The 25,551-nt window shown below is 39.5% G+C and overlaps 1 protein-coding gene across 12 annotated transcripts in view; it reads left to right on the top strand.

The window, feature by feature from the left end:
• LOC138760976 (astrotactin-2-like) overlaps positions 1 to 25,551 on the top strand; it is a 1,981,947-nt gene that overhangs the window by 1,908,222 nt on the left and 48,174 nt on the right. For 11 of the 12 annotated variants that reach the window (XM_069932424.1, XM_069932434.1, XM_069932420.1 and 8 more), the window contains one exon: positions 25,318 to 25,418. In XM_069932424.1, the coding sequence (XP_069788525.1) occupies positions 25,318 to 25,418 (101 nt within the window). Of the gene's footprint in view, positions 1 to 25,317; positions 25,419 to 25,551 lie in introns of those variants that run through there. The other variant, XM_069932485.1, reaches the window with a different exon arrangement.

Below are 25,551 nucleotides of genomic sequence, written 5' to 3'. Positions count from 1 at the left end.
GACAAACATCCTGCAATTTTTTGGGGAAACCACATGCAAGCTAGACAAAGGACCTGCAGTGGATGTTGTATATTTGGATTTTCAAAAGGCCTTTGTTAAGATGCTGCACATGTGGTGCTTAACAAGATGTGAGCCCATGGAAATGCAGGAAAGGTAGTAGTATGGGTAGAGCAGTGGCTGATCAGCAGGAAACAGAGAGTGGGAATAAAGGATTGCTGATGGAGTGAGAATAAATGGCTTTGGGAGTGCTTTGCAAATGATACAAAGATAAGTGGAATAGTGAGGAAGAAATGAAGAAACTGTGGAGAGACAAATAGATTAGGAGAATTGGCGAAGAAGTGGCAAATCAAATATAACATTGTAAAGTGTGTGGCCATGCACTTAGTAGAAGGAAAAAAAGTCAAACTATTATTTGAATGGAGAAAAAATTCAAAATTTGGAGTTGCAAATGGACTTTGGAGTCCTCTTGCAGGATAACCTAAAGCAGTGGTTCTCAACCTTTTTCTTTCCACTCACACACTACCTTAAGTAATCCCTATGCCATAAGTGCCCCGTGATTAGTAAGGGATTGCTTAAAGTGGTATGTGAGTGGGAAGGGAAGGTTGAAAATCACTGCTCTAGACCCAATTGTTACTGAGATATTTTTTCTTGATAAAAATAGTTATTGGCCCATTTCCTTTGGAGTTATGAAACCGTGCACGGTTAGGTACGATTAAAACAGTGGTTTTCAAACTTTTTATTTCCACCCACATCCCACCTTAAGCAATCCCTTACTAATTACAGAGCACTACAAGGACTGCCTAAAGAAATCTCTTGGTGCCTGCCACATTGACCACCGCCAGTGGGCTGATAACGCCTCAAACCGTGCATCTTGGCGCCTCACAGTTTGGCGGGCAGCAACCTCCTTTGAAGAAGACCGCAGAGCCCACCTCACGAACAAAAGGCAAAGGAGGAAAAACCCAACACCCAACCCCAACCAACCAATTTTCCCTTGCAACCGCTGCAATCGTGTCTGCCTGTCCCGCATCGGACTTGTCAGCCACAAACGAGCATGCAGCTGACGTGGACTTTTTACCCCCTCCATAAATCTTCGTCTGCGAAGCCAAGCCAAAGAAAAAAAAACAGAGCACTATGGCATAGGGAATATTTAAAGTGGGATGTGATTGGAAAGAAAAAGGTTGACAACCACTTCCCTAAAGGTTAATCTCCAGGTTGAGTCAGTAGTGAAGAAGGTGAATGCAATGTTGGCATTCATATTTAGAGGAATAGGATATAAGAGAAGCAATGTGTGATGTTGAGGTTTTATAAAGCAGTGGTGAGGACTCACTTGGAGTACAGGGTTCAGTTTTGGGCTCCTTATTTAAGAAAGAATGTACTGGCACTGGAAAGAATTCAGAGAAGTTTCACAAGAGTGATTCCTGAAGTGAAAGGATTAGCTTATGAGGAGATTTTGATGGCTTCTAGACTGCACTCCTTAGAGTTCAGAAGAATGAGGGGGACCACAGAAGCATTTTGAATGTTGCCTCTACAGAGTAGATGTGGTAAAGATATTTTCCATGGCTGGGTGATCTTGGAGAAGAGGACACAACTTCAGGAATGAAGAGCACCCATTTAAAATAGAGATGCAGAGGAATGTCTTGAGCCTTTGAGAGGTTAACTTCTGGAATTTGCCACAATGGGCAGCTGTGGGAGCCAGGTTGTTGTGTATATTTAAGGCTGAGATCGTTAAGTATCTTAATAGTCAAGGTATGAAAGATTATGGGAAGAAGGCAGGGGAGTGGAGCTGAGTGCGAGAATGTTTCAGCTCAAGATGGAATGGCAGAGCGGACTTGTTGCTCCTATAACATTTGGTCTTATATTTTGTGATCAGAGATCCTGCTGCTCTTCAGTTTAGAGAACGGCCACATAACTGGGTCCAAGTTCTCGGAGAACTCCATTCTCATTACCAATATCTTGAAGGTATATTACAACTCAAACATGAGTTTTTGCTTCTTTTGCCTTGATCTTATTTTTCTGCAAAACAATTAACCCTTTTTATATTCCAGTCCTTCAACTAAAATCTGAAGAACAAATCCCCACCAGATTCTCACCTCGTAATAGCAGTTCGTGTTACTTGTGATGAGCATTCAGTTAAATCTTCAAATTATTATTGTATATGCTTGAGTAATGTCATGACTCAAATTGCATACAAATTATATGTAAAATGCAGCAGAAGGAATAGAATCCAATGTTATTTCAATTTGCTTTAAAATTTACTAAAGAATGTTGAAACATTACAGGAGTTGTATTTCGGGGTGCTGTTTAGCTGCTTTTAAAGACAAGGAAACTTGTGCTAAGTTATGCCTTGATGAAGTTCAAAATCAGAAGAAAGGTGCCTTTTGAATTATGGAAGATATGGCTGCTTTACTGCAATAATGCCAAGGTTTTCTGAAGTTGCCGCTGACCTCCATTAAATCTGACCTACAAGTTCTGTGACTAGATGTAAATCTCACCCAAACATGCAAGACCAAAACAAATGGATATATTAAACATGTTTTGAAATGAGTGTGATGGTTCCAGAACACAGAGGCTTCCAATGAATTTCAGAAGTCACTCGATCCACAGAATATAATCATTCTTGGGTTGATGTTTTCAATCATGTGAGCTCTATTTTGGACTGGTTATTTAAATTTTGGATTAAGGTAGTAATAAAGGAGCAGTCATTATTAAGCAGAAAAATGGTGCAAAGCCCAAGTACTTTGTTCTTCAAACTTTTTAGAGTACTTAGAATTCTTCATTCTGCAACAGGAATTAAATTAAACCATTTACTGCATATTAAAATAACTTTTCTTATGAGGTGCACTGATAGAATGATATGGTAATACATAAATTAATTACGTGATGAAGTGATTCCAAATTAATTCAAGTGCAGGATTTTTCTTTGAGGAATCATATGTTCAACGGTACAGGATGAGATCCTTCAGCCCACCACATCCAGATGTAGGGAAAGATTAAAAAGGTTTGGACTTTATTCCCCAGAGCGTAGAAGAATGCAGGAAGATTTGGTAGAGGTAAATTATGTTGGGTATTGATAATGAGCACTGCTCCATTTCTGCTGAAAACAAATATTGGAGTGGTGCTCTTTTTGGCATGCCCTCTACATTCACCTGTTATTTCTTTTCCAATGTTTTTTTTAACCATCCGTTTGTCACTTCATCTCTCCTGCCATCCACCTTAGTTCTGATTGAACAAGGCTTGGGTTTTTGACAAATGATAGTCAGTTAACTCTGCCAATTCCATCTGTCAATGTCAGAGCAGTACATCCTCTACTCCTGTGGTGTGTCGCTGAAATGGATTTCCATTTAACTGTCACTGAATGGATATTTGAAGTTGTGGTCACTGGCACAAAGTAAGAACAGTGTATGTGATTACCTGCCACAATTACTGCTATCACTTCAAATGATGAGGTTAAGTGGGCATCAAATACCTTATTCAGATGGCAAGAATAGCCCATGATCTTTTTGTCGCCTCTTACTTTCATTCTCCATCACATGACCATATTGACCTCTGTCATTGGCTTCCTACATTATTTCAATGATGCTCAACATATATGTTCAAGACTAGACATGATGCAATGTCAGAATTAGAATGATTGTTATGAACAAGGTACAACATTTGGTGTTTGCAGCAGCATTATGGTGCAAACATTCATATTATGAACCATCTTACCACAATGAATATATAAAAAAAATAGGCAGTGGCTTTGGTTCACTAATTTTCAGAAATCTTATTCAGAAATCTGATGGCAGCGGGGAAGAAGCTGTCCTTGAGCCGTTGAGTGCTCGTCTTTAAGCTCCTGTACCTTTTTCCCGATAGTAGCAGAGTGAAGAGGGCCTGGCCTGGGTGATGGGGGTCTTTGAGGATAGAGGCTGCTTTTTGGTGCCTGTGATGTCGCAGGCTGGAGTTTATTCTTGTCCTGATGCAACCAGCCCGAATGGTCTTCCCAGTACACCTAAAGAAGTTTTGGAGAGTCTTTAGTGACATACCGAATTTACTCAGACACCTCACAAAGTATAGCCATTGGTGAGCCTTCTTTGTGATTGCATCAACATAGAGGCTCCAGGAGGGATCCTCAGAGATGTTGACACCCAGGAATTTGACCAGTTTCACCACTGAGCCCTCGATTAGGACTGGATCGTGTTCCCTTGACTCCCTCCTGATGCCCACGCTTGTCGACAATAGATCAATATATCAATGTTGCAGTTCCTGGGATTTCATGTTAAATTAATAAATTTCCAATAACACTGCGTAACAGATGTAGCTGTTTTTCTTTGCTTTGACTCATGACTGTCAGTTTTATAATGTAATAGTTAACATGGCAGTTTTGTCTACACTCCACCACAGACTTTCACTCTGTTATCATGGGCATTTCTAGCATTGCGAAGCACAGAAACAAGCCCTGAGTCCCACCAAATACATTTTTTTTAATAAAAAAATGTTTTCAATAAAAAATAAGCATCCATTTCAATGGAGTCAATATTAATTCAATTTTATTCTTCTTACATGGCCATCAAGTGGGATTTATTTGCAAAGCTATCTTCGGAACAAATAAACTCCCATATTTGCAATAGCCCTTCATCAAAAATATTTTACTTTTCTTTTTTTTTTTTTCACACCATAAATCACATTAGCCATGATATACACTATTTCTTTTCACACATATACAGTGACTTTTTCTCCCCCCCCCCTTTCCTCCCAAACCATCCCCCCACCCCCCCCCTCTCATCCATTTTAGGTATACAATCTAGGTTGCATTAAGCCAGTCAGACAATGTTGTCATTCAACAAAATTACACCAGAAATTCTACTGAGTCCATTCTTTTCTTTCCTTCTCCTTCCATCAACTTAGGTAATGTTTGTCCCCGGTAGGTTTTCGCTATTGTATTTAATGTAAGGCTCCTATACTTGTTCGAATATTTCAATATTATTTCTTAACCAATATGTTATTTTTTCTAATGGAATACATTTATTCATTTAAATTTGGTAGTTTCTTCCTTTTAATTTGGTTATGTGTTCCATTAATATTTAAAGACATATAGTTCAGCGTAGCCCTTTTATATTTTGTTTATCTTCTCTTTCCGTTTTTCCATCATTACCTTTCCTCCTTTTCCATTTCTGTTTTCTTATTTTCAACTCTTTATAAGACAACATTCCTACAACATCTAACATTTTCCTTATTCTCCTATTTCTATCTTATTTATCCCCAATCTCCCCTTCACCTCCTGAGTTGTCCTTTATCCCTTGTCGGACAACCACATCTCCCCTCTCCATTTGGATTTGCGAATCCACTCGCAAGCGTCAACTGATTTTGCAGTGACCGCTATTTCCCCCCACCCCGCCTCCCCCAGAAAAGATTTCACTTTTCATATGTCACAAAGGTCCCTCTTTTAATTCCCTCCTTATTCTCTCTATTCCATTACCTTCCCTTATTAATTCTTGTCTATACTATCTATATTTTCCTCTAAGTACAGATACATTCATGTATGCTCATTGTCTCTATTCACTCTTATACCTCTTTACCTGCATACATATCAATCGTGATCATTTTTACTCTCATTACCCGTCTTCATCCCTCAGTCTATTTTTGTCTTTACCCACATACATATCAGTCGTGATCATTTTAACTCTCATTACCCGTCTTCCTCCCTCAGTCTATTTTTGTAATTGTTCTGCAAATTTTCGTGCTTCTTCTGGATCCGAGAATAGTCTGTTTTGTTGTCCTGGAATAAATATTTTCAATACCGCTGGATGCTTTAGTATAAATTTATACCCTTTCTTCCATAAAATCGCCTTTGCTGTATTGAACTCTTTTCTCTTCTTTAGGAGTTCAAAACTTATATCTGGATAAATGAAGATTTTTTGCCCTTTATACTCCAGTGGTTTGTTGCCCTCTCTTACTTTTTCCATTGTCTTCTCCAGTACCTTTTCTCTTGTAGTATATCTTAGGAATTTTACTACAATAGATCTTGGTTTTTGTTGTGGTTGTGGTTTAGAGGCCAATACTCTATGTGCCCTTTCTATTTCCATTTCATGCTGTAGTTCTGGACATCCTAGGGTCTTAGGAATCCACTCTTTTATAAACTCCCTCATATTCTTGCCTTCTTCATCTTCCTTAAGGCCCACTATCTTTATGTTATTTCTTCTGTTATAATTTTCCATTGTATCTATTTTTTGAGCTAGTAGTTCTTGTGTCTCTTTAGTTTTTTTATTAGATTTCTCCAATTTCTTTTTTAAGTCTTCTACCTCCATTTCTGCTGCTACTGCCCGCTCTTCCATCTTGTCCATTTTTTTTCCCATTTCTGTTAAGGTCATCTCCATTTTAATTATTTTCTCCTCTGTGTTGTTTATTCTTTTTCTTAAATCCTTAAATTCCTGTGTTTGCCATTCTTTAAATGACTCCATGTATCCTTTAATAAGAGCAAGTATATCCTTTACCTTGCCTATCTTTTCTTCTTCTATTTCACCATACTCTTCCTCTTCTTCTTCCTCTGGGTTGACCATCTGTTGTTTCTTTGTTGCCCTTTCCTCCTCTTCTATCTTGTTTCTATTGTCTTCTGTGGTCTCTTCTTGCTGCAGGTGTTCTGCAGCTGTCGTTGCCGGCTGTGGAGATCGACTCCCCAGCTGGTCCCCCCTCCCGTCGGTGTGTTTTTTTTCATTCGCATCGCGCATGCGCGATACTTCGCGCATGCGCGGTTGCGCACTTTTACTCGGCTCAGCGAGCCATTTTTGTAGTCCATTATTTACCGACCTGAGGGAGCGGGTTTCTCTATCCGCAGCGGGCCTCTTCGGACAGGTAAGGCCTTCACCTTTTTCCTCCTTTGTCTTCTCTTCCTCTCTTCTTACCGTTGCTTTCGACTTTTCTTTTTTTGTCGCCATCTTCTTTCCACCTTTATACTCACTTTTCTGTAACTTTTATTTCTGTGCCTTTGTGTTTTCTCTTGTTTTTCCCGACTTTTCTGGAGAGGGCTGGATTTCACCGTCCGGCCACTACTCCATCGCGTGACTCCTCCCCAAAAAAATATTTTACTTTTCAAAGAAATTGAGCACCTGATGCACAGAAACACAGGAACCAACTTTAAGACAGTGTTATCAAGCAAGTTGCAGTGTTCTAGAATCTAATATCCACCACTGGTTTCAGACATCCGAGGGAGATCGCTTGTTTCCTGATGGGATCAGAATTATCACCATTTTCAGGTCAAATTACACCTCAGAAAGTTGACCAGGTGCTTCTAGTCGTAATAAAACACACAGAAATGCTGGAGGAACTCAGCCAGTCTTGCAGCGTCTACAGGAGGTAACGATATATTGCCAATGTTTCAAGGGTCTAGGTCCGTTATGTCAGGGTAATATATTTTTTAACTTCTATGGACACTGCAAGACTGGCTGAGATCCTCCAGCATTTCTCTGTGTTTTATTACAATCACAGCATCTACAGACTTTCATGTTCCAATCTCTTCCAGGTGTAAGCCAACCTGGTGCTTAGCAGTCATGCATGAAATGACTTGGAAAACAAGACCATTTGTCTCAGGACCCCGAGTTAGCAAACATAATGAGTTAAACTTTCAAGCTTGGTCTATCCTCTGGGAGTCCAGGAATATGGGGTTGGAATCCAGTCAAGTTTACATTGTGCCCCACAGTTGCTTCCTACAGAAAAAAAAACTGGTTCTCTGATTGAGTCAGAGAGTCACACAGTATGGAAACACCCCCTTCAGTCAACTGAATCCAGGCTGATCATCAAGTATCCATTTCCACTAATCTGACACTAATCCCATCCATGCATTCTATTAACTATAGACTTGGATCAATTAACCTGTCAACCTGCAAGTGTTTCAAATGTTGGAAGATTGTGGAGTACACAGAAGGAGCTCACTTGGTCACAGGGCAAACATTCAAACTACGCAGGCAGAAAAGGAGGACAAAGTTGAACCTGAGTCGCTGGAGCTGAGAGGTGGCAGATGTACTGGGTGCACTACTCTTTTCTCTGCACCTCCACTTGCCTTAAGTGCTTTTACAAGTCTCTTTCTTTCCTCCCATCCTTGTTTTCCCTTTCATTCCTTTTGTTGACTATCTGCCTCAATCCCTCTTCCGTGAACTCCAATGGAGAATCATGTTCATTGTTGACATGCCTGAACAGAAACCAATTTGCTCAGACAAGCTGAATGAAGTTCAAGGCCAAGAGGTGCCCTGGGTTTTGGGCAAAAATATTCAGCTGTCAATATCCATAGCTGTGCCTGAGTCCATTTGTAAGGCCTGGCTTTTAAAGTCATCCAGTTACACAACATGGAAACAACCCCTGAAGATGGATGGGAGCCATCATGTTTTATTCTCCCCACATTCTCATCAACTCCCCCTAGGTTCTACTCCTCATTTCCACAGTCAGAGCAATTTACAGTGATGCAATAATCAACCACACTGCACACCTTTGGGATGTGGGAGGACTCAGAAGAAATTCCATACGACCACAAGTGGAGTGTGTGCACATCTCTCAAACAACACCAGTGATCAGACAGAAGCAGGTCGACTGTTTGCACCGCTCTGCTGCGTAATACAGTGATATCTGCAAATATCAGTCCAGGACAGGATAGCTTTGGCTGCGGCACTTCAATGACTGAAGAGTCTGCCAACACTTGGCTAATGCATTAAGAACAAGCCTTTTGGCCAAGAACTTGAGAAGATTGTTAGCATTTTTTGTATGGTACAATGGGCCAGATTCACAGACTGCAACAGAAACACTCGGCTAATAAAACTTAACATTAATGTAAATGTTGTAAATGTTGCTGTTAGCTTTTCTTTGCTGTTTTATTCTAATGAAACAACTAGATTAACACTTGCACCATTCATTCTTGCTGTACCTTAGATGTTTCCTTATGATTGATGTGATGGAAGTCACTAGCTGAAATTCTTTCTTCGAAAATGCAAGTGTAATTATTGCATTTTCTAGCCCAGGAGGTGTTGATTTCCTGATATCTGGCATATGAATGCTTTATCAGCTATTCCAATCAATAAACCTGGCCTGGTTTTGTTTTCATCTGGGACATTGGCTGCTGGTTAATTCAATGGGCTCATAAAAAGGACAGCAAAAATCAACAGCTAGGGACTGGACTGACATTTCTCTTGTCCCAAATGTTTGATCTTCTCAAGAGCATGGTGTCAAATTTCATCTGAAACAATTTTTTGAGGCTTTAGGATCATTCATTTAATTAACGGAACTGTAGCAATGCAGCATTGACATTGCACCTACAATTGTATGAAATTCAAAAAGTTGATATGGAGATTAGATGGAGTATCTTTTCAGCATCTTCCATTAATATCTGTCATATAAGATATTCATGTGTGGGAAGGGAAAAGTTTGGTGGGTTCAAAGAGAAACTAATCTGGACGCAGGCTGAACACTGGAAGAATCATTATTAAAACACACGTAAGGGGATCGCAACTGGGATAACACACACTAGTACTCTCAATCACAAAACACTGTATAATCAGTCACATTGGACTTAATGCTACCAGTACCCGCAACAGTGCACAAACTTACAAGCACAGTACAACCCAGTCACAACAGACTTAACACTCTTGAATCTAGCACTATGTATAGACTTAAAACAACCAAGAATTACAAAATGCTATCCGGCGTTCTTTGTCAAACATGGGCCCAGCTCCAATGCTATCTTAACAGCATTTAGCCCTATGTAGTGCATACTTGACCAACGACTCTTCCAGCGTTGTCCACAGTTTGCGACCTGGAATGGAGCAGGGTTCATCTCAGGACTGAAGACAAAATGAGACAAACATGCTGGGCTTTATAGGAAGTTGGAGGATCCAGACCAGGTAATCACTCAGTGATTAAAAAGACTAAGGGCCAGGTGTGCACTAATGGGTGGGTAAAGTCTAACCGTGACCGGCAGATGATATGATTTCCAACTAGGTTCCAGATGGAGAGGTCATGTGACCCTCCACAATCCACACTGCATTCTACCCCTTGAAAGTCACAGCACTCACCAATCATTAAAAAAACAAGTAAAAACATTATACAAAAAAGTAATTAATACATTGTTACAAAAGGTGAATGCATGTTATAGGGCAAGTGCTTGGTGAATGAATGGATAAGCACAACAGAAGGCTAAAGGTATTGATTCGGTAAATAACAATGGCATGTGTATTCATGCAGTAGGCTCCCACAGCATTGATCAGCATAGGCTAGAAGAGGAGCAGCTTGAAGAGTAATCTTCTCCTGTTGTTTAATGGTTTGTGAGGGGGGTGTGGAAAGGGAGGCGGGTTGGTTGTAGAGAACTCACTCACATCTGGTTAGTTGGTTGGTGTGGTAACATGATAGAATAGTCAGGGACCACCTCTGCTGTTGGAGGAGCAGAGAGGAGGCTGGTCTGGATCAGAGTGGGTGGTGCATTGGAAACTTCACCCTTAAGGGGCTTCCACAACCCTCCTTCCTATCCCACAATGCTCTTTCCAGAGAGTATACATGATGGATATGGGATCCCATGACTGCAGTCAAAATCTATGCTGGTGCGCATTAAGGCTATATACATGCCTCTGTGAATCACTAGGATGGTGGTGTCACTGAACTTTGTCTGGACCTGCAAACTCGAGCAGGTGCTCCCCATTCCATATACTCCAATTCCTTCAGGAAGGTAATGGCTTGCTAGATGTTTTTCCCAGTCACTGGTGCCATGAGGAGCAAGACCACCCTGAGAAGTTTGGGATGTGTGGTGGTGACTAAATATCCTGCTGAGGCACCAGTCATCCTGGTGATCTCGGGGAAGTGGCACTCATGAGGCATGATCATTGCCGAATCCTAATTACCTGTGTCCCCTCGCTAATGGTGTGCCACTGTGGCCAGCCATGTAGTCCCCATTCTAGAAGAGAATGGAATCTGGCCCTCAATGCAGTCACCACCCATTTCCAGAGGGTGGTCCCATCCCCAGCATCATCTGTTGTTCAGACAGACTGCCTAGGTACTTAGTTCCTGATGAGAGAGGTGGATATTGGGAGCTCACTTGTCCCAAGCAGCTAGGTATTCATCTGGCCTTTGGTGGTATCAGTCCCCTAGTCTAGTTAGTTCCTTGACTGAGTAGTATGAGTCTCCATAATTTCACAGTGACCATTTGAGGTCCCACATTTTTTGCTATCTCCCCATTCTGCAGGGTTAGTGATTGACCCTCGTGGTGGGTTTGGGACTGCTTGATCACTGGTCAGACACACAGAGGAAAAGATATGTGTAGTAAAACTCAGTTTCCTCATGGTCATTACTGTCCATCCACACATTCTCATCCCCTGACCATGTGTCAATCCCTTTCCTCACCTGGACACAATGGTTTGGACTTTGACTGGGTTGAGCTTCCAGCCAGACTAACAAGCTGCTTGAAGCTGCTGTGTTTTAATCAGCTTACAAACTGCCTCTTTGACTAAGTTGGCTGCTTGCACGTAGGCAGTCTGCTGCTTGTAGTGTAGAATAGAGATGCTGGATGCATTCTATCACCCTAGCTTTCTGGGCACCCTGTTGGCATAATTCTTCTTTCCTTTACCATTGGTATCTCAGGAGAGACACAGTATGCCAAAGCCCCCACACATACCCCCAACCATGACTCTCCTCAGTCTCAAGAAATCCCAACTTCTCAAGAAGGAGCACCATATGGTGCCCAATCTTATGTTTAAGCTGTCAGTCCAGTCTACCAGTCTTCTGTGATCCACCAGTAAATTTGCTAACCTACTAAACCCCACACTACCATCACTCCACCCAGAAATTATACTCTTATGCCCTGAGGGGCTAGTGGTCAGGTGTGATCTAATGGGTGGACAGAGACTAGGTTCCAGAAGGAGAGGTCACATACCCTCCACAATCCAACCAAGTTCCAGATGGAGAGGTCATCTGACTCTCCACAATCCACACTACCGATATGCATACACATCTTTACTTTATATAAAGGGAACATTTCATGTAAAATAGATTGAGTTTGTGAACAAGGCAGAACCATGCTGGAGAAACTCAGCAATTCACAAAGCAACCACAGGAAGGAAAGAGTAACCAACATTTCATACTTCATCAAAGTACGATTAAAAAAACCAGACAGGCTCCTGAATAAAGTGTGGGGGTGAAGGAGAGTTGGATACAAGTGGAAGGACAGAAGAGAAAAAAGCTAAGAAATGAATGGTGGAGAGGGCCGAGGAAAATCAGGGTTGTGAAGATGCCTCCATTTATAAAATGAAATAATTTGTGATAATTTATTTCTTGCCTCTATCCATGAAACATGGGTTCTTAAAACTGAATACTCCTAATAGCTACATCTGCATGAGTTCTATCAAGATTCAGCTAGTTACAGGCTGTGTTCGGGAACTGAAGCTGCATCTCTATAACCTTATGCTTGTACAGGAGAATGAGGGGTTCGTAGAAAAGAGAAGCATGAAGGCAGCAATGCTGAAGCTGCAGGAGGCAGGAAGCTGCATAACAGTCAGGAGAGTGAAAGCAAAAGTAAGCAGGCAGGTAGTGCAGAACACCCCTGCGGCCATATCCTCTGGCACAGAAGGGAGTGGGGAGAAAATAAAAGTGGTAGTGAGAGGAGATTCAATAGTTAGAGGACCAGAAAGGAGAATTTGATTGACACGAAAGAGACACCTAGATCGTTTCTCATATTACCACCATGGCATCCTGTAAAGGGAGGGTGAATAGTCAGAAGATATGGTATATATTTATACCAATGACTTGGGTAGGAAAAAAGAGGAGAACCTGAAGGGAGAATAGAGGGAGCAAGATAGAAACTGAAACACAGGTCCTCAAGGGTAGTGATCTCAGGATTGTTGCCTGTGCCATTTGCCAGTGAGATTAAAGGTAGGTTGATATGGCAGATGAATGTGTGGCTGTACAATTGGTGCAAGAGGAAGGTTTTCAGGTTTCTGGATCATTTGGATCACTTTTGGAGAAAGTAAAATCTGTACAAAAATGATGGTGTACACCTGATATGAAAGGGGGGCAATATCCTGGCACAGAGGTTTGTTCAAACTGCTGGGAAAGATGTAAACTAGTTTGGCAGGGGCATGGGGACTATAATGCTTGGGCAAAAATTAGAGCAGATGGTGATGCATTGTGTAGGGAGATTGTGAGGAAGGACAGGCAGTAGAGGGAGCATAAAGGTAGTCGTTTGGAAATGTTTTCTTTGTTATGGGCCCAGACAACTCCAAAACCCAGCAGCAATAGAAATTCACCAAGACAAAAAAAAGTCATTTTTAATTTTCTTTAAACATAAAAACAGGATCAAACTTTAAATTATTACTATTAACTTAACTCCCTCTTTATTCTAAGCGCATGTTGTATGTAATGTGTACAAGTTCAGAAATGTTCTTTGATTCACAGTCCAATCTCACTTCTCACTCCTCCAAGTTCACCTGTATCAGGAAATTCTTATACTGTGCACAGAATTTAACATTTATGAATTTTCACCAAGCTCTGGTGCATAAATGGTTACCACTCAGGAAGGTTCTTGTTGGTTTCAGAGAGATTTGTTGCTTGTTGGATACACACAAACTGATTTACTTCCATCAGTCACTTCAGTGTCTTGCGAAAGAAACTTGTCCTATCAGGGTTTTCCACATGATAACCTCTTCTTCTGCAGGTCACCACAGCCTTCCACTTGTTTCCCTTATTTCAGGTGAAACACTCTATCCAGCCATTTCCTCTTGTATGGACCACAAGGGTTTTCAACAGGCTGAACTCAGAAATCACAACCCGTCTTCAAAATGGCGTGAAAACAAGCTGCCAGCTTCCAAAAACCACTGCAGAACTCGAACTGAATTCTCTCCCTCTTAGAGAAAACCTGTTTTGTCTTTGTTTACTCCCTGCTTGCAAAATCACATGACCCTCTTAGAACAGCAAACTACAACCAGACAGATTGTGGCACCAGACCCAAACTTCTGAGCCTGTTCAACTATTGCTTTCAAAATAATAATCCATTCACACCTGCTTTTGAACTTCCTTAGCAAAGCATTCTCATTGTTTCATTCTCTTTCCAAAGGCCTTCTGTGTCTGCATAACTCACTTTCAGTAAAGTTCTTATATTTAAAAAAAAAGATCTGTTTTGTGAAGAGTTTGTTTGTTTGTGACCTACACTCTAAAGCCCCCACAATCTAGGTCCTTTAAAAACATTTCTATATACAATATAAAATATAATATATCCATCACAACTTCATTGCAAGGAGTATTAGAAATAAGGGAGATGAAGAGAGTGATCAGTGCATGGGATTATGATTGTGACCATTACAAAGACTTGACTAACACAATGTTAGGATTGGCTGATGAAGGAACCAGGGTTTAGATGTTTCAAAGGGGATAGGATGGGAGGGAAAAGAGAAGGAGGAAGTGAATAGCATTACAAATCTGGGATAATATCACAGCTTCCGAATGGGAGGACATTCTAGAGGGATTGTCTACTGAGTAAGTGTGCTTGGAGGTCAGAAACAAGAAGAGAGCAATAACTTTCTATAGTAGTAATGTATAGGCCTCCTCAGGACACTAAGCAGATAAATAGGCAGATTTTGGAATAGTGTAAAAATAAGACAATATTTACTTCCACCTCCTTATTGCAACAGGGGTAGATGGGGCAGATTTGTCAGGTGCATCCTAAAAGGATTTCTGACACAGTATGTGGAAAAGCAGACTTGAGGACAGGCCATACTTGATCTAGTAATGAGTAATTAGCCTGATCAGGTGACAGACCCCTCAGTGGGGGAGCATTTCAGTGGTAGTGACCATAACTCCCTGAGCTTTAAAATAGTTAGGATGAAGAATAGGAGTAGAAGAAATGGTAACATGATTAATTAGGGGAGAGCTAATTGCAATGAGGTTAGGCAGGAACTCAGAACAGATAATCTCCGGGAAAAATACAGAAGTAATGTGGTGGAGGATGTTTAGGGACCAGTTGCAGGTTTTCTGGATAGGTTTGTTCCACGAAGACAGCAAAAGGATAGGAGGATAAGGAATCTATCGTTGATTAAAGAGGTGAGGCAGCTAGTTAAGCGGAAGAAGGAAGCAGACATAATATGTAGGAAGCAAAAGTCAGGAAGGGATCATGAGAATTATATGGTAGCTAGGAAAGAATTTAAAGAAGGGCATAGGTTTGTCAGTGTTTATTTGCTGGAGCATGTTGAGGTTAAAAAAGTGGAAGTGCTGGATCTTCTTTCAAACATTAGGATTGATCTTCCTCAGACCAGATGAGATATATCTCATGCTACTCTTGGAAGATAGAGAAGTAATTGCTGGGGCCTTGGCCATGATCCTTGTGTTGTCCCTGGCTGCAGGGAAGGTGCTGGAGGATTAAAGAATGGCAAATGTGGTACTCCTGTTTCAAAAAGATAATAAGGAGAATCCTGGGAATTATAGGCCAGTGAGTCTTATGTCATGGGTGAGAAAACAAATGGAGAGGAGTCTGAAAGGCCTGTGCTCTTTTTAATATTATAGATGACCTGGATAAAGAAGTGGAAGGATGGGTCAGTAAGTTTTCAGATTACTCGAAGGTTGGAGGTATTGTGGTTAATGAAGAAGGTTGTAGGTTTCAACAGGATATAAATATGATGCAGGATTGGACATAAAAGTGGTAGATAGCGTTCAATCAGGATAAGTTGATGTAATGCATATTGGAAGGTCAAACCTGAAGGTTAATGGCAGGATTCTTAACATTGTTGAAAAACAGAGGGACTTTGGGATCCAAATCCATGCATTTCTCAATGTTGCCGACCAGGTTAAGAAGGCCTAGTTAAGAAGCCCTATGGGATGCTGTACTTCATTACTCAGGGGATTTACTTCAAGACTCTGATTAGACTGCACTCGGAATATTGTGCTATGTTCTGGTCACCTCCTTACAGGAAGGATGTGGATGCTTTGGAGTGTTTGCAGAGGAGATTTACCAGTATGTTGCCTGGAATGGAGAATGTGTCTTATGAGGCAAGGTTTGCCAGGCGAGGTCTTTTCTCTTTGGAGCAAAGAAAGATGAGAGGCATCAATTGGGTAGACAGCCAGCACAATTTTATGTGGGGTAACAGTAGCAAATAGAGGACATCAGTATAAGATGAGGGGAGGAAAGTTCAGGGGAGCATCAGGGATAGGTTTTTTTTACATAGAGTAGTGGGTGCCTGGAAGGCAGTCCCAAGGGTGGTGGTGGAGACAGGTACAAGAGGAACAATTAAAAGACTCTTACACAGGCACAAGGATGTAAGAAAATTAAAGGGTTATGGATATGAGGTAGGGAAGGTTTCAAGTGTTGAGTAGGTTTATATAGATCTGCACAACATTGTGGGCAAATGGGCAAGTACTGTCATGTTTTAAAACTTTCCACTCGATAAATAATTCTTCAAAAACGTCCCATAGTTAGAACAGTCAGGTTGCAAGATGCACGTAGCTTAATTGTCATTTAAATGACCTCTTGACCTTTTAAAAGAATAATGATTAAGTAGTCAAATCTGTGACTTATCATTGCTGATGTTTTTTATCATCCATGAAATCTTCATGAATTATTGAGTAATCGTCGTCCCAAGTCCATTCTCCGTTCATGTTCTGACAGCTTTGTGTTGCATGCAAGTTACTTTTTTGAAGTCTACAAATTGTTCTCCAATGGTTTAAAAATGAAGTGCACTGAATGTGGATAAAATCGTCATGCGGATTGTGGAAGTCTGATGTGGGAGATAAGCTAGTACAACCTTATCTCCATTTATGATTGGTGAAGGTATCACTGGGTTTTCTTTGTTATTTTGTGTGCTGCTTGAGTGGTTCTGTTTTTTTTTTGTCAAGTGAGGGTAGTAGGGCTTTGAGCAGATGGAACAAAGACCCCTGACTCAGTTCAGATTGCAAAAGGATTCGCTGGAATTCAAACCATGGTGAATTGCAAAAAAAGCAGAAGACACTGGTTTGCGTGATTATCAAAGCAGGAAAGAAAGATCAGAATTCAGCTCTTTTGCTCAGGATAGATGATGTAAAAATGACACTTGAAAAGGACGTCATTGTTGAAAAGAGTCACAAACTTTACCCTTCTGCTTTTAATTGATGACGCAATGCTGAATCGTTATCACGCGAGCAGGTACTTGACTCTCAATATTGTCCTGTATATCTGATTGTACAATGTGTTCATTCAAGATTTGTGGAAACAGATGCTGAGGTATTGATAAAATTTGTGACAATGACATTCCTTTCTCGTCTATTTTGGCATTGGTGTCTTATGTTACTTATTACTGAACTTGGAAGCTCAGAAGAAAAAGAGTAGAATTTGTGTTTACTATGCTTCTAATCTGATTTTAACGAGTGTTCCAGATTCCATGTGACCTCTTGCATCTGAATTTTTTTTTAAATTGCCAGATCTTAATAAGAATATTGAGATTTTTTTTTTCATTTTTGTCCATTAACGAAAACTACAAACATTATGAGCTGCTGCTTCTGGTCACCATGACCCAAGAGTTCCAGATTCTTCAAGGCTTACTGCTTCTGTTGATTTTTCAGGATAAATCTTAAATCACAAGAATATTTGGAGTTAAAATGCAAAAAAATACCTGGGACAGAAATCAAACTTGCCCATTTCCAGTCTTAATGGAGACATGATGAGGCATGGATGACCAGCCTGATCACAGGAAAATAGTTGGTCAGTCAAATATCATGGTGAAGTTTACTGGCTGGAAATTGTAATATCAGAATCTGGTTTATTGTTGGATCTGGGTTAATATTAATATTTAAGTTAATGTCTTATGTTATAGAGATAAATGTATTTTTAGTGAGGGAATTGTGGGTTGGTACAGGGTTACACTCACCCATACAATACATTCAGAATTGAGGTCATCTTTCAGAGTTGTGATGTCTGCAAGCCAGAGTTATGAAGATCACAAGATTTCCAAGAATTGATATGATCTAATTGATGATGTAATATCACATGATTTTGAGAAATACATTGGAAAATTCAGACATTTTGAATCAGTTCAGAAGTCAAGACCCTATGGGACACACACAGGAGTTGGACTCACGTGAAGACAGGGTTCAATTACAGAAGCCAGAATAGGTGAAGTTATGTGTCACTCCTAATCAAACGGGAGACAATTTTCTGACAGCTCTTTTGAAAATAAAGAGTGCAGTCTCAATGTGGAGGAAAACTGAAGACACAAAATTTGACCCCCTGGAAAGACAGGACTTGTATTATCCTATTCACAGGAGATACAACATAAGTTGCTTTTAAATAAGTAAGACCACTTCTCATTAGTGTCACAAGATGGTCACTCCTATTTGAAGAATATCTCTCTGAAAGACAGCTCATCAAAAAACTTGTAAGATTAAAGAGATCTGTAGATATAATGTTTAAAAGGGCTTTATAATTCTGAACTATGATTTAAAAGAATCCTAAAGTCAAGAAGATATTTTAAACTGTACTTTAAAATTGACTTTTTCTGAATGAAGCTTCAGCTGTAATGGTTTTGGACTTTATTGCGCAGGCGCGCGCACACACACACACACACACACACACACACACACACACACACACACACACACACACACACACACACACACACATTTACATTTGCTCATAGTGAGGTTAAATTTAGATTTAAGTTTAGAGATAAGTAAGAAATGTTATGTAATTAATAGTTTAACATAAACTATTAATTTGAATTGACCATTGTGTGGTGAATCTTCCATTGCTGTTCTTGTGTTAGTACTAATAAGGTTTATTAGTTTGTAACATTATGAATACATGTCAGGAAATTTATTGTTTTGTTACAGCAGTATTGTGCATTACAGGTGAAAATTTGCTATAGTTTACATTTCCTTAATTTGACTATTTAAAAATAAATAAATTAGTGTAAATAGAGAGAAAAAAGTCAGGTAGTGTCCATAGGTTCATTATCCATTTATTAATCTGATGGCAGAAGCTGTTTATGTAGTTTCTGTGTTCATCTTCAGGCTCCTGTACCTCCTTCCAGATGGTAGCAGTAAGAAGGGGGCACGGCCTGGATGGTGAGGGTCGTTAATGATAGAGGCTACCTTCTTGAGATACAGCATCTAACAATGTCCTTAATGGAGTGAAGACTGATGCCCATGATGGTGCTGGCCGAGTTCGCAATTCTCTGTCGCCTTTTACCATCCTGTGTATTGGTACCTCCATACTGGACAGTGATGCAACTGGTCACTATGCTCTCTGTGATTTACCTGTACAAATTTGCAAGACTCTTTGGTGACATTCTAGATCTCCCCAAACTCCTAATGAAAGCTAAAACATGCTTATAAAGGGACATTAACGTCATGTTTCATGATGTTTGTCCCACCTCAGATATGTATAAAGCTCACACTGAACTCCCTCATCAAAGTATCTTCCATTAAGACCTAAGTCATGGTAGAACAGTTCTCATAACAAGGAATTCCACAAGAAGTCCTTTCTTTCATCTCTAGACTCTGGTTCATGTGGATCTCCCTGATGTTGTGGTGGGGCAGTAGCATACAAGATACAAATGTGCTGAAAAACTGAGCAGGTCACATAGCATCCATAGGAAGTAAAGGGTGACCAATATTTTGGGCCTGAGCAGGTGGAACATTAGGAAGCAGAGGATTCTTTGAAGTAGAGATAGGATGGAAAGAGGGAGGAAAGATCATGGTGGCCAGCAGCAGGGTCAGCCGGAGAAATGACACGGTTGGATGTTCAGACAAGGTCAGGAGCCTGAGGACATTGGAAATGAAAGGGAGAGTGGATGGATGGAAGTCATCCTCAGAAAGATACTTATGGAGCTCCTTTGCAAGCTGATGATCCAAGCAGCAACCAGACAAGGTTAAATCCTGTTCAAATAAAGAAAAATCGAGCTTGAGGCCTCTAATTAGGCTTCATTTTGACCTGTTAAGCTTGAGCCATTTGAGACATGCACACACACACACATGCACACACACAAAGTATACGAACACAATACACACACAATACATGAAAACATAATACATACACATACATACAATAAACACATACAAAAATTCATAATATATACACATACAATACACACACACACTCTCTCTGGCAGCAACCTCCTTTGAAGAAGACCGCAGAGCCCACCTCACTGACAAAAGACAAAGGAGGAAAAACCCAACACCCAACCCCAACCAACCAATTTTCCCCTGCAACCGCTGCAACCGTGTCTGCCTGTCCCGCATCGGACTTGTCAGCCACAAACGAGCCTGCAGCTGACGTGGACATTTACCCCCTCCATAAATCTTCGTCCGCGAAGCCAAGCCAAAGAAGAAAAAATTTATTATGCACAATTTTTTTTTAGATATTGTACAGTATTATCATTTCTGTTGAACTTTTTAAGTTTCAAAGGAATGCGGGAAATAATCTTGAAAAGTTTAAAGGGTGCACGGGAACTAGCACTCAGGTGACTTTCAAGGGATTTCAGGAAATATCACCTGAATTGATAATTGATAATGAGCTTATTGTCATGAATATTGTATAATGTACATATGTAGTAAAAAAAACTTTTCTTGCTGCAGCTGGAGGAGTGATCCATTGAGTCACTTCCTGAATGTAAAGGTGTGTTTTTGATTTGCAGTTAATTTTATGACTATCCCTTGAAGAAAGATTGTTGTTTGTAGTGTTACCATAGTTATTATGATGTCATATCTCATAATATCCTGGCATATGGAGAGCTTGCTTTCATTCTTTGAAGAATCATTACAGCGATGTAAGCTCTCGAGATAGTTTTCTTTGAATTCATCTTATTTTATTTTATCTTAATTCATCTTATTTTGTTTTATTTTATTTAAAGTTGAATATCATTATTATATAGTATGCTTTGTTTGCGCATCATATGAAAATTTCAATGCGAAGTTATGCAAAATGTTTTATCAATGAATTAAAGCTTCTTACAGCTGTAAATACAAAGTTTGATTCATTGGAAATAGATAGTGATTCGGAATATCATTGCTTACATTTCTGTGAAGATGACATGTTTGAAGTTTGGAAATACTAGAGATTGGAAAGTGTCATCTATACTGAACTATTAGGATTTACAAATAGTCAGTTTGGCAGATTATGTTGAGTTTATCGTAATTTTGGAATAATTGTCACAGTTCTCATGGGAAGAAATACAAAAACTACTATTCACAGATAGTCCCAAATAGAGCAATGAGATAAATGACATGAAATCCTTTTGAGATGTCGGTTGAAGGATAGATGTTGGCTAAATCATGGAGAGGGATGGAGACAAGGATGGAGAAAGGTTGGTGAAAAGTGAGAGGAAAACCCCTCTGCTTTCAATTCCTCTATTGGATCTTATGTACTGCAGCAGGAACAAAATCTAGCATCAGCTTCATATTGAATGATATTTCAATATTGAATGATATTGAAGGAGAGTGATTAATGCTGCTGAGAAGATCACTGGGGTTTCCTTCCCTCTATTAATAATAACTACAGGGAGCGGTGCTTAAAAAGGCTCAGAGGATCACTGACAACCCTCACCATCCCTTCCACAATATCTTTGAGACTTTACCTTCAAGGAAATGGTGCAGGAACATAAAATACAGTGCGGGTAACAGTTTCTTCCCACAGGTGGTAAGACTGTTGAACAACATTTGAAACCAATGAATTCTTAAATATATTGGATTGCTATGTGCAGTATATATGTCATTTGTGTGTAAAGTGTACTGTGTGTCTATGTGTCTGCACTTGGGTCTCGAGATACAGTTTAATCAGGTTGAATATGTATATGAAAAATCAGATGACCATAAACTTAAACTTAACATCTCCAACAACAATCATGTATTATGATGTTAGCTAAGAAGAGATTGAATCTGCACCCTATAGACAAAGACAAAAACACTGACCAGGAGTTCTTCTGAAGAACTCCTCTAGTTTATGAGCATAGAATTGCACGAAGTGTCCGCACAAACTAAATAAGGCTAATATTCTTCAATGCCGCCACATTTGCTTCAGAAGCCCCATGTTTATTTAAGTTAACCGCAGACTTTGAAATCTTAAGGCAGAATGGCACAAAAGGATTGGCTATTTTCAATTTTGATTGGTAAATCTAATTTTAGTTTGGATTCTCAGAAACATATCAGCTGAGTTTATTTCTGTGTAAATTGTCGATTTCTGTGTTAAATAGTCTATCCTTGTGATAATTTGTCTATATCTGTGATAAATCATCTATTTTGTTTGATTAGACCAACAGAATTTTAAACTTCCTACATCTGAAACTGATATCTGAAGAGATATATTTATTTTGCATGCTTCCATTAACATGAGAATAATTTTTGAGAATAGACTCCTAATTCTTTAGGACTTACACTTTTTCTCTAAGCTTTTCACCATTTAAAGATAGATAACAGGGTTTCTAATAATCATCGTGTTCATCAATCTCACCTTCTAATTTGTGAATTCTTGAATTTCATTGGGGCCATCCCCACCCCGTTTCTCGAATTTGCCAACTATAATATCATTATCTCTGGGATGAGCACAGGTGAGAATTATTTAAGACCCTATTTTACATACACGTGCTCCAGCATAAATTGCTATTTTGGTTCATTGTGGAAACAATTACACCCTTTCAAATACTGATAATAAGCTTTGGTGTTTTCCTTTCTCTTCCTGCCTCCACTTTTCTCTCTAATTTCTTTTTTTAAGTACCCACCCCATACAATTCTGTACTCTGAAGGGCCTCCTGTTTTCCATTCTCTCTACCTGCAATTTGTTCTCTGTTATTTTAGGTTTAATCCAGCCCCCAATATGACACCCATGATTTGCTGGACTTTCTGTCTGTTCTTTACATCTTTAAGAGAATACACTGGCTCTGAACTCCCATTCATTCATTTATGAATGACTCCCTCTTGTCTCACAGCAGGTAGTTGCTCCAAGTCTATATTTGCCAGGTCACGTCTGATGATATTGAATACGTGCTTCGGCTCCAGGTTTTCCTGAGTTATATCAATGATGTGCTTGTCACAGGTCATCTTTCCAAGTTTGACAATACAAAACCAGATGTAAGGAAGCTTAAAGGGTATATAGACATGTTAACAAGGAACAGAACTATGGCACTTGAAATAATGCAGGAAATTATGGAAAACTAAATTATTCTTTAATGGTGTGAACGTGCAAACATTTCAAAGGAACCTAGGTTAGTTATCCTTTACACTGGTGAATTAAAATTTGCATACATGTGTAACAACCAATTCAGAAGACCAATGATATGTTGGCATTTATTACAAGAGGATTTATCTGGAGCAATAAAGATGGCTTATGCTGTTACATAGGCTATTGTGAAAAAGCAGCTGGAATATTGCATTTTGATCTACTTACCTAAAAATGTGATCAACTTACTACTGGTACCCCTGTCTTGACAACATTTTACAGGTACACCATTGAGTGATATGTCTGGCTGTATCATTGCCTTGTATAGTATTTGAAATGTACCTGACTGGAAGTCAATGCAGAGGATCCTCTGAATCACTGGAGTCTCCCTTTCTTCTATTGAGAGGAAATTCGCCTGGAGCATTGTTTCAATAAGGCTCAAAAATTATTGAGGATCCTTTCCATCCAGCACACAGTATCTTTGACCTACTACCAAAAGGAAGGAGGTTTAAGAGCATCAAAATCAGGTCTACCAGGCTGGTAAATAGCTTCTTCCTGCAGACTGCAAAATTGATGAATGGTATTCTGTAACCGAGTAGATTATTCCAAATTAATTATATATATATGTGTATTGTCAATCGTGCTCAATCATTATGTTCACTCAAAGCCGAAATTTTGGGATATTGTGCAAATCAAGGGATATGGCAATAGCCCAGGAAAATGACTCTGATGTAGAAGGTTGGCCCTGGCCTTGATGAATAATGGAACAGGCTTAAAGGGTCAAATGGCCTTTTGCTGCACCTCATGTTTATGTTCTGCTGATAAAGCTTCCAAAATTCAAATGAAGGTAGTGGAACTGGATTTTTGAAGTGGATGATAATGCAGATGTAGTATGATATTCATGCTTCGCACAGACAATTGATGGTGAATTTTGCCTTCATAGAAATTTGATCAGCCATTGTCAATGGAGACCATATGCTCCCCCTTCTTCCCCCCTCTGCCATGGCCTGAAATCATAAAATAGTTTTAATGATTTTTATGCCATCAATAGGATAGAAGTACTGAAGAAACCAACTGAACTTGGCTACTTCACAGGGAAGGGTCCCATAAAGTTTAAGTAGAGTCCCAAAGGGGTCATAGTGAAAAAAAAGGTTGAGAATGGCTGAATTAGATTCTCCACCTTTCAATTTGCAAGTAGTCTCAAATCAACTGCATCTATTTTTTTCAAGGAAACTTAAATCAAATCAAAGTTTAAGGCATTCTCCAAAAAACTAATGGAATAAAGTAGATTTCCTCATTTCACTATTTACTTACCTTGAGCAAGCAATAGATTTAAAAAAAAAATTTTTTCAAAACTTCTTATTTTCCACCTGATTACAAAACAAAATGTTCTTTGGCACAGCAAGGATGTGCTAAATCTCTGAAAAATATAAATCAATTTGCTCTGTCACTAGATAATGGGTATTTTGTGTTTGCATTCCTTGGGGGTTCAGAAGAACAAGGGGTAATTTTATTCAAATATATACGATTCTTAAGGGATTTGACAAGTAAGATGCTTCCACTTGAGAGAGAGTTACAAATAAGGGAACATAACAACAAAATAAAGGGCCAATCATCTGAAACTGAGTTTCTCAGGGGATAATAAACAGCTAGAATTCACTGTTCTAGAGGGTGGTGGAGGCCACATCATGAGATGAGTCAGATACATATTTGAAAGCTCAAGGAATTGTGAGTGATGGGAACTGGCATAGAAGAGTTGAGGTCAGCATGGATTAAGGCATAATCATAATGAGTGGTGGACCAGGCCTGAGGGGTCTGGTGGTCAACTCTTCGTCCTATTTTCTTGTGATATTAGAAACCAAGAAAACTAAAATCAGGTGCACCATAAAAGTCATCTCATCTAAGTGGAGCTAAAGCATTTTTGTAGCCGCAAACATGTGTAAGTATAAACAGAATTAATAACCTTCAGAAGTGGAACCAAAACTAAAGTTTAATGTGTGTTTTCAGTAAACTCCTCAACCACCATTTTTTCGGTATTGTTTTCAAAAAATTATTATGGAATCGATATACAGAATTATTGTGCAATAGAGATCACAGTGCATTTAGCTCTATAATATATATTGACCATACAAATTACATTAAGACCTGCAGTACATGTTAAGGAGAGGATCTCTTACCTGCCAAGTGCTCTGTTGTTGACCTAGGTTTACACTGTATGCTTTGGACAGCAGAGGGAGACGATCTGAACCAAGTGCAGTCACCATGAGAACTACTTGCCAACTGATTGATGACATCAAAGCTGAAGGTAAGTCCCTTTTCCCTGCAATTATTTTCAATCAGAATCATTTAACGAGCTCTTATGTTTCCCAGATATTATCTATAGATCTAGAATCAGAGTTGCACATGTGCATTTCTGATTTAATGAATTTAGTTGATAT

The sequence above is a fragment of the Narcine bancroftii genome, chromosome 1 (assembly GCF_036971445.1).
Source record: "Narcine bancroftii isolate sNarBan1 chromosome 1, sNarBan1.hap1, whole genome shotgun sequence".
Taxonomy (NCBI): domain Eukaryota; kingdom Metazoa; phylum Chordata; class Chondrichthyes; order Torpediniformes; family Narcinidae; genus Narcine; species Narcine bancroftii.
This window is presented reverse-complemented; position numbering and strand designations above follow the sequence as displayed.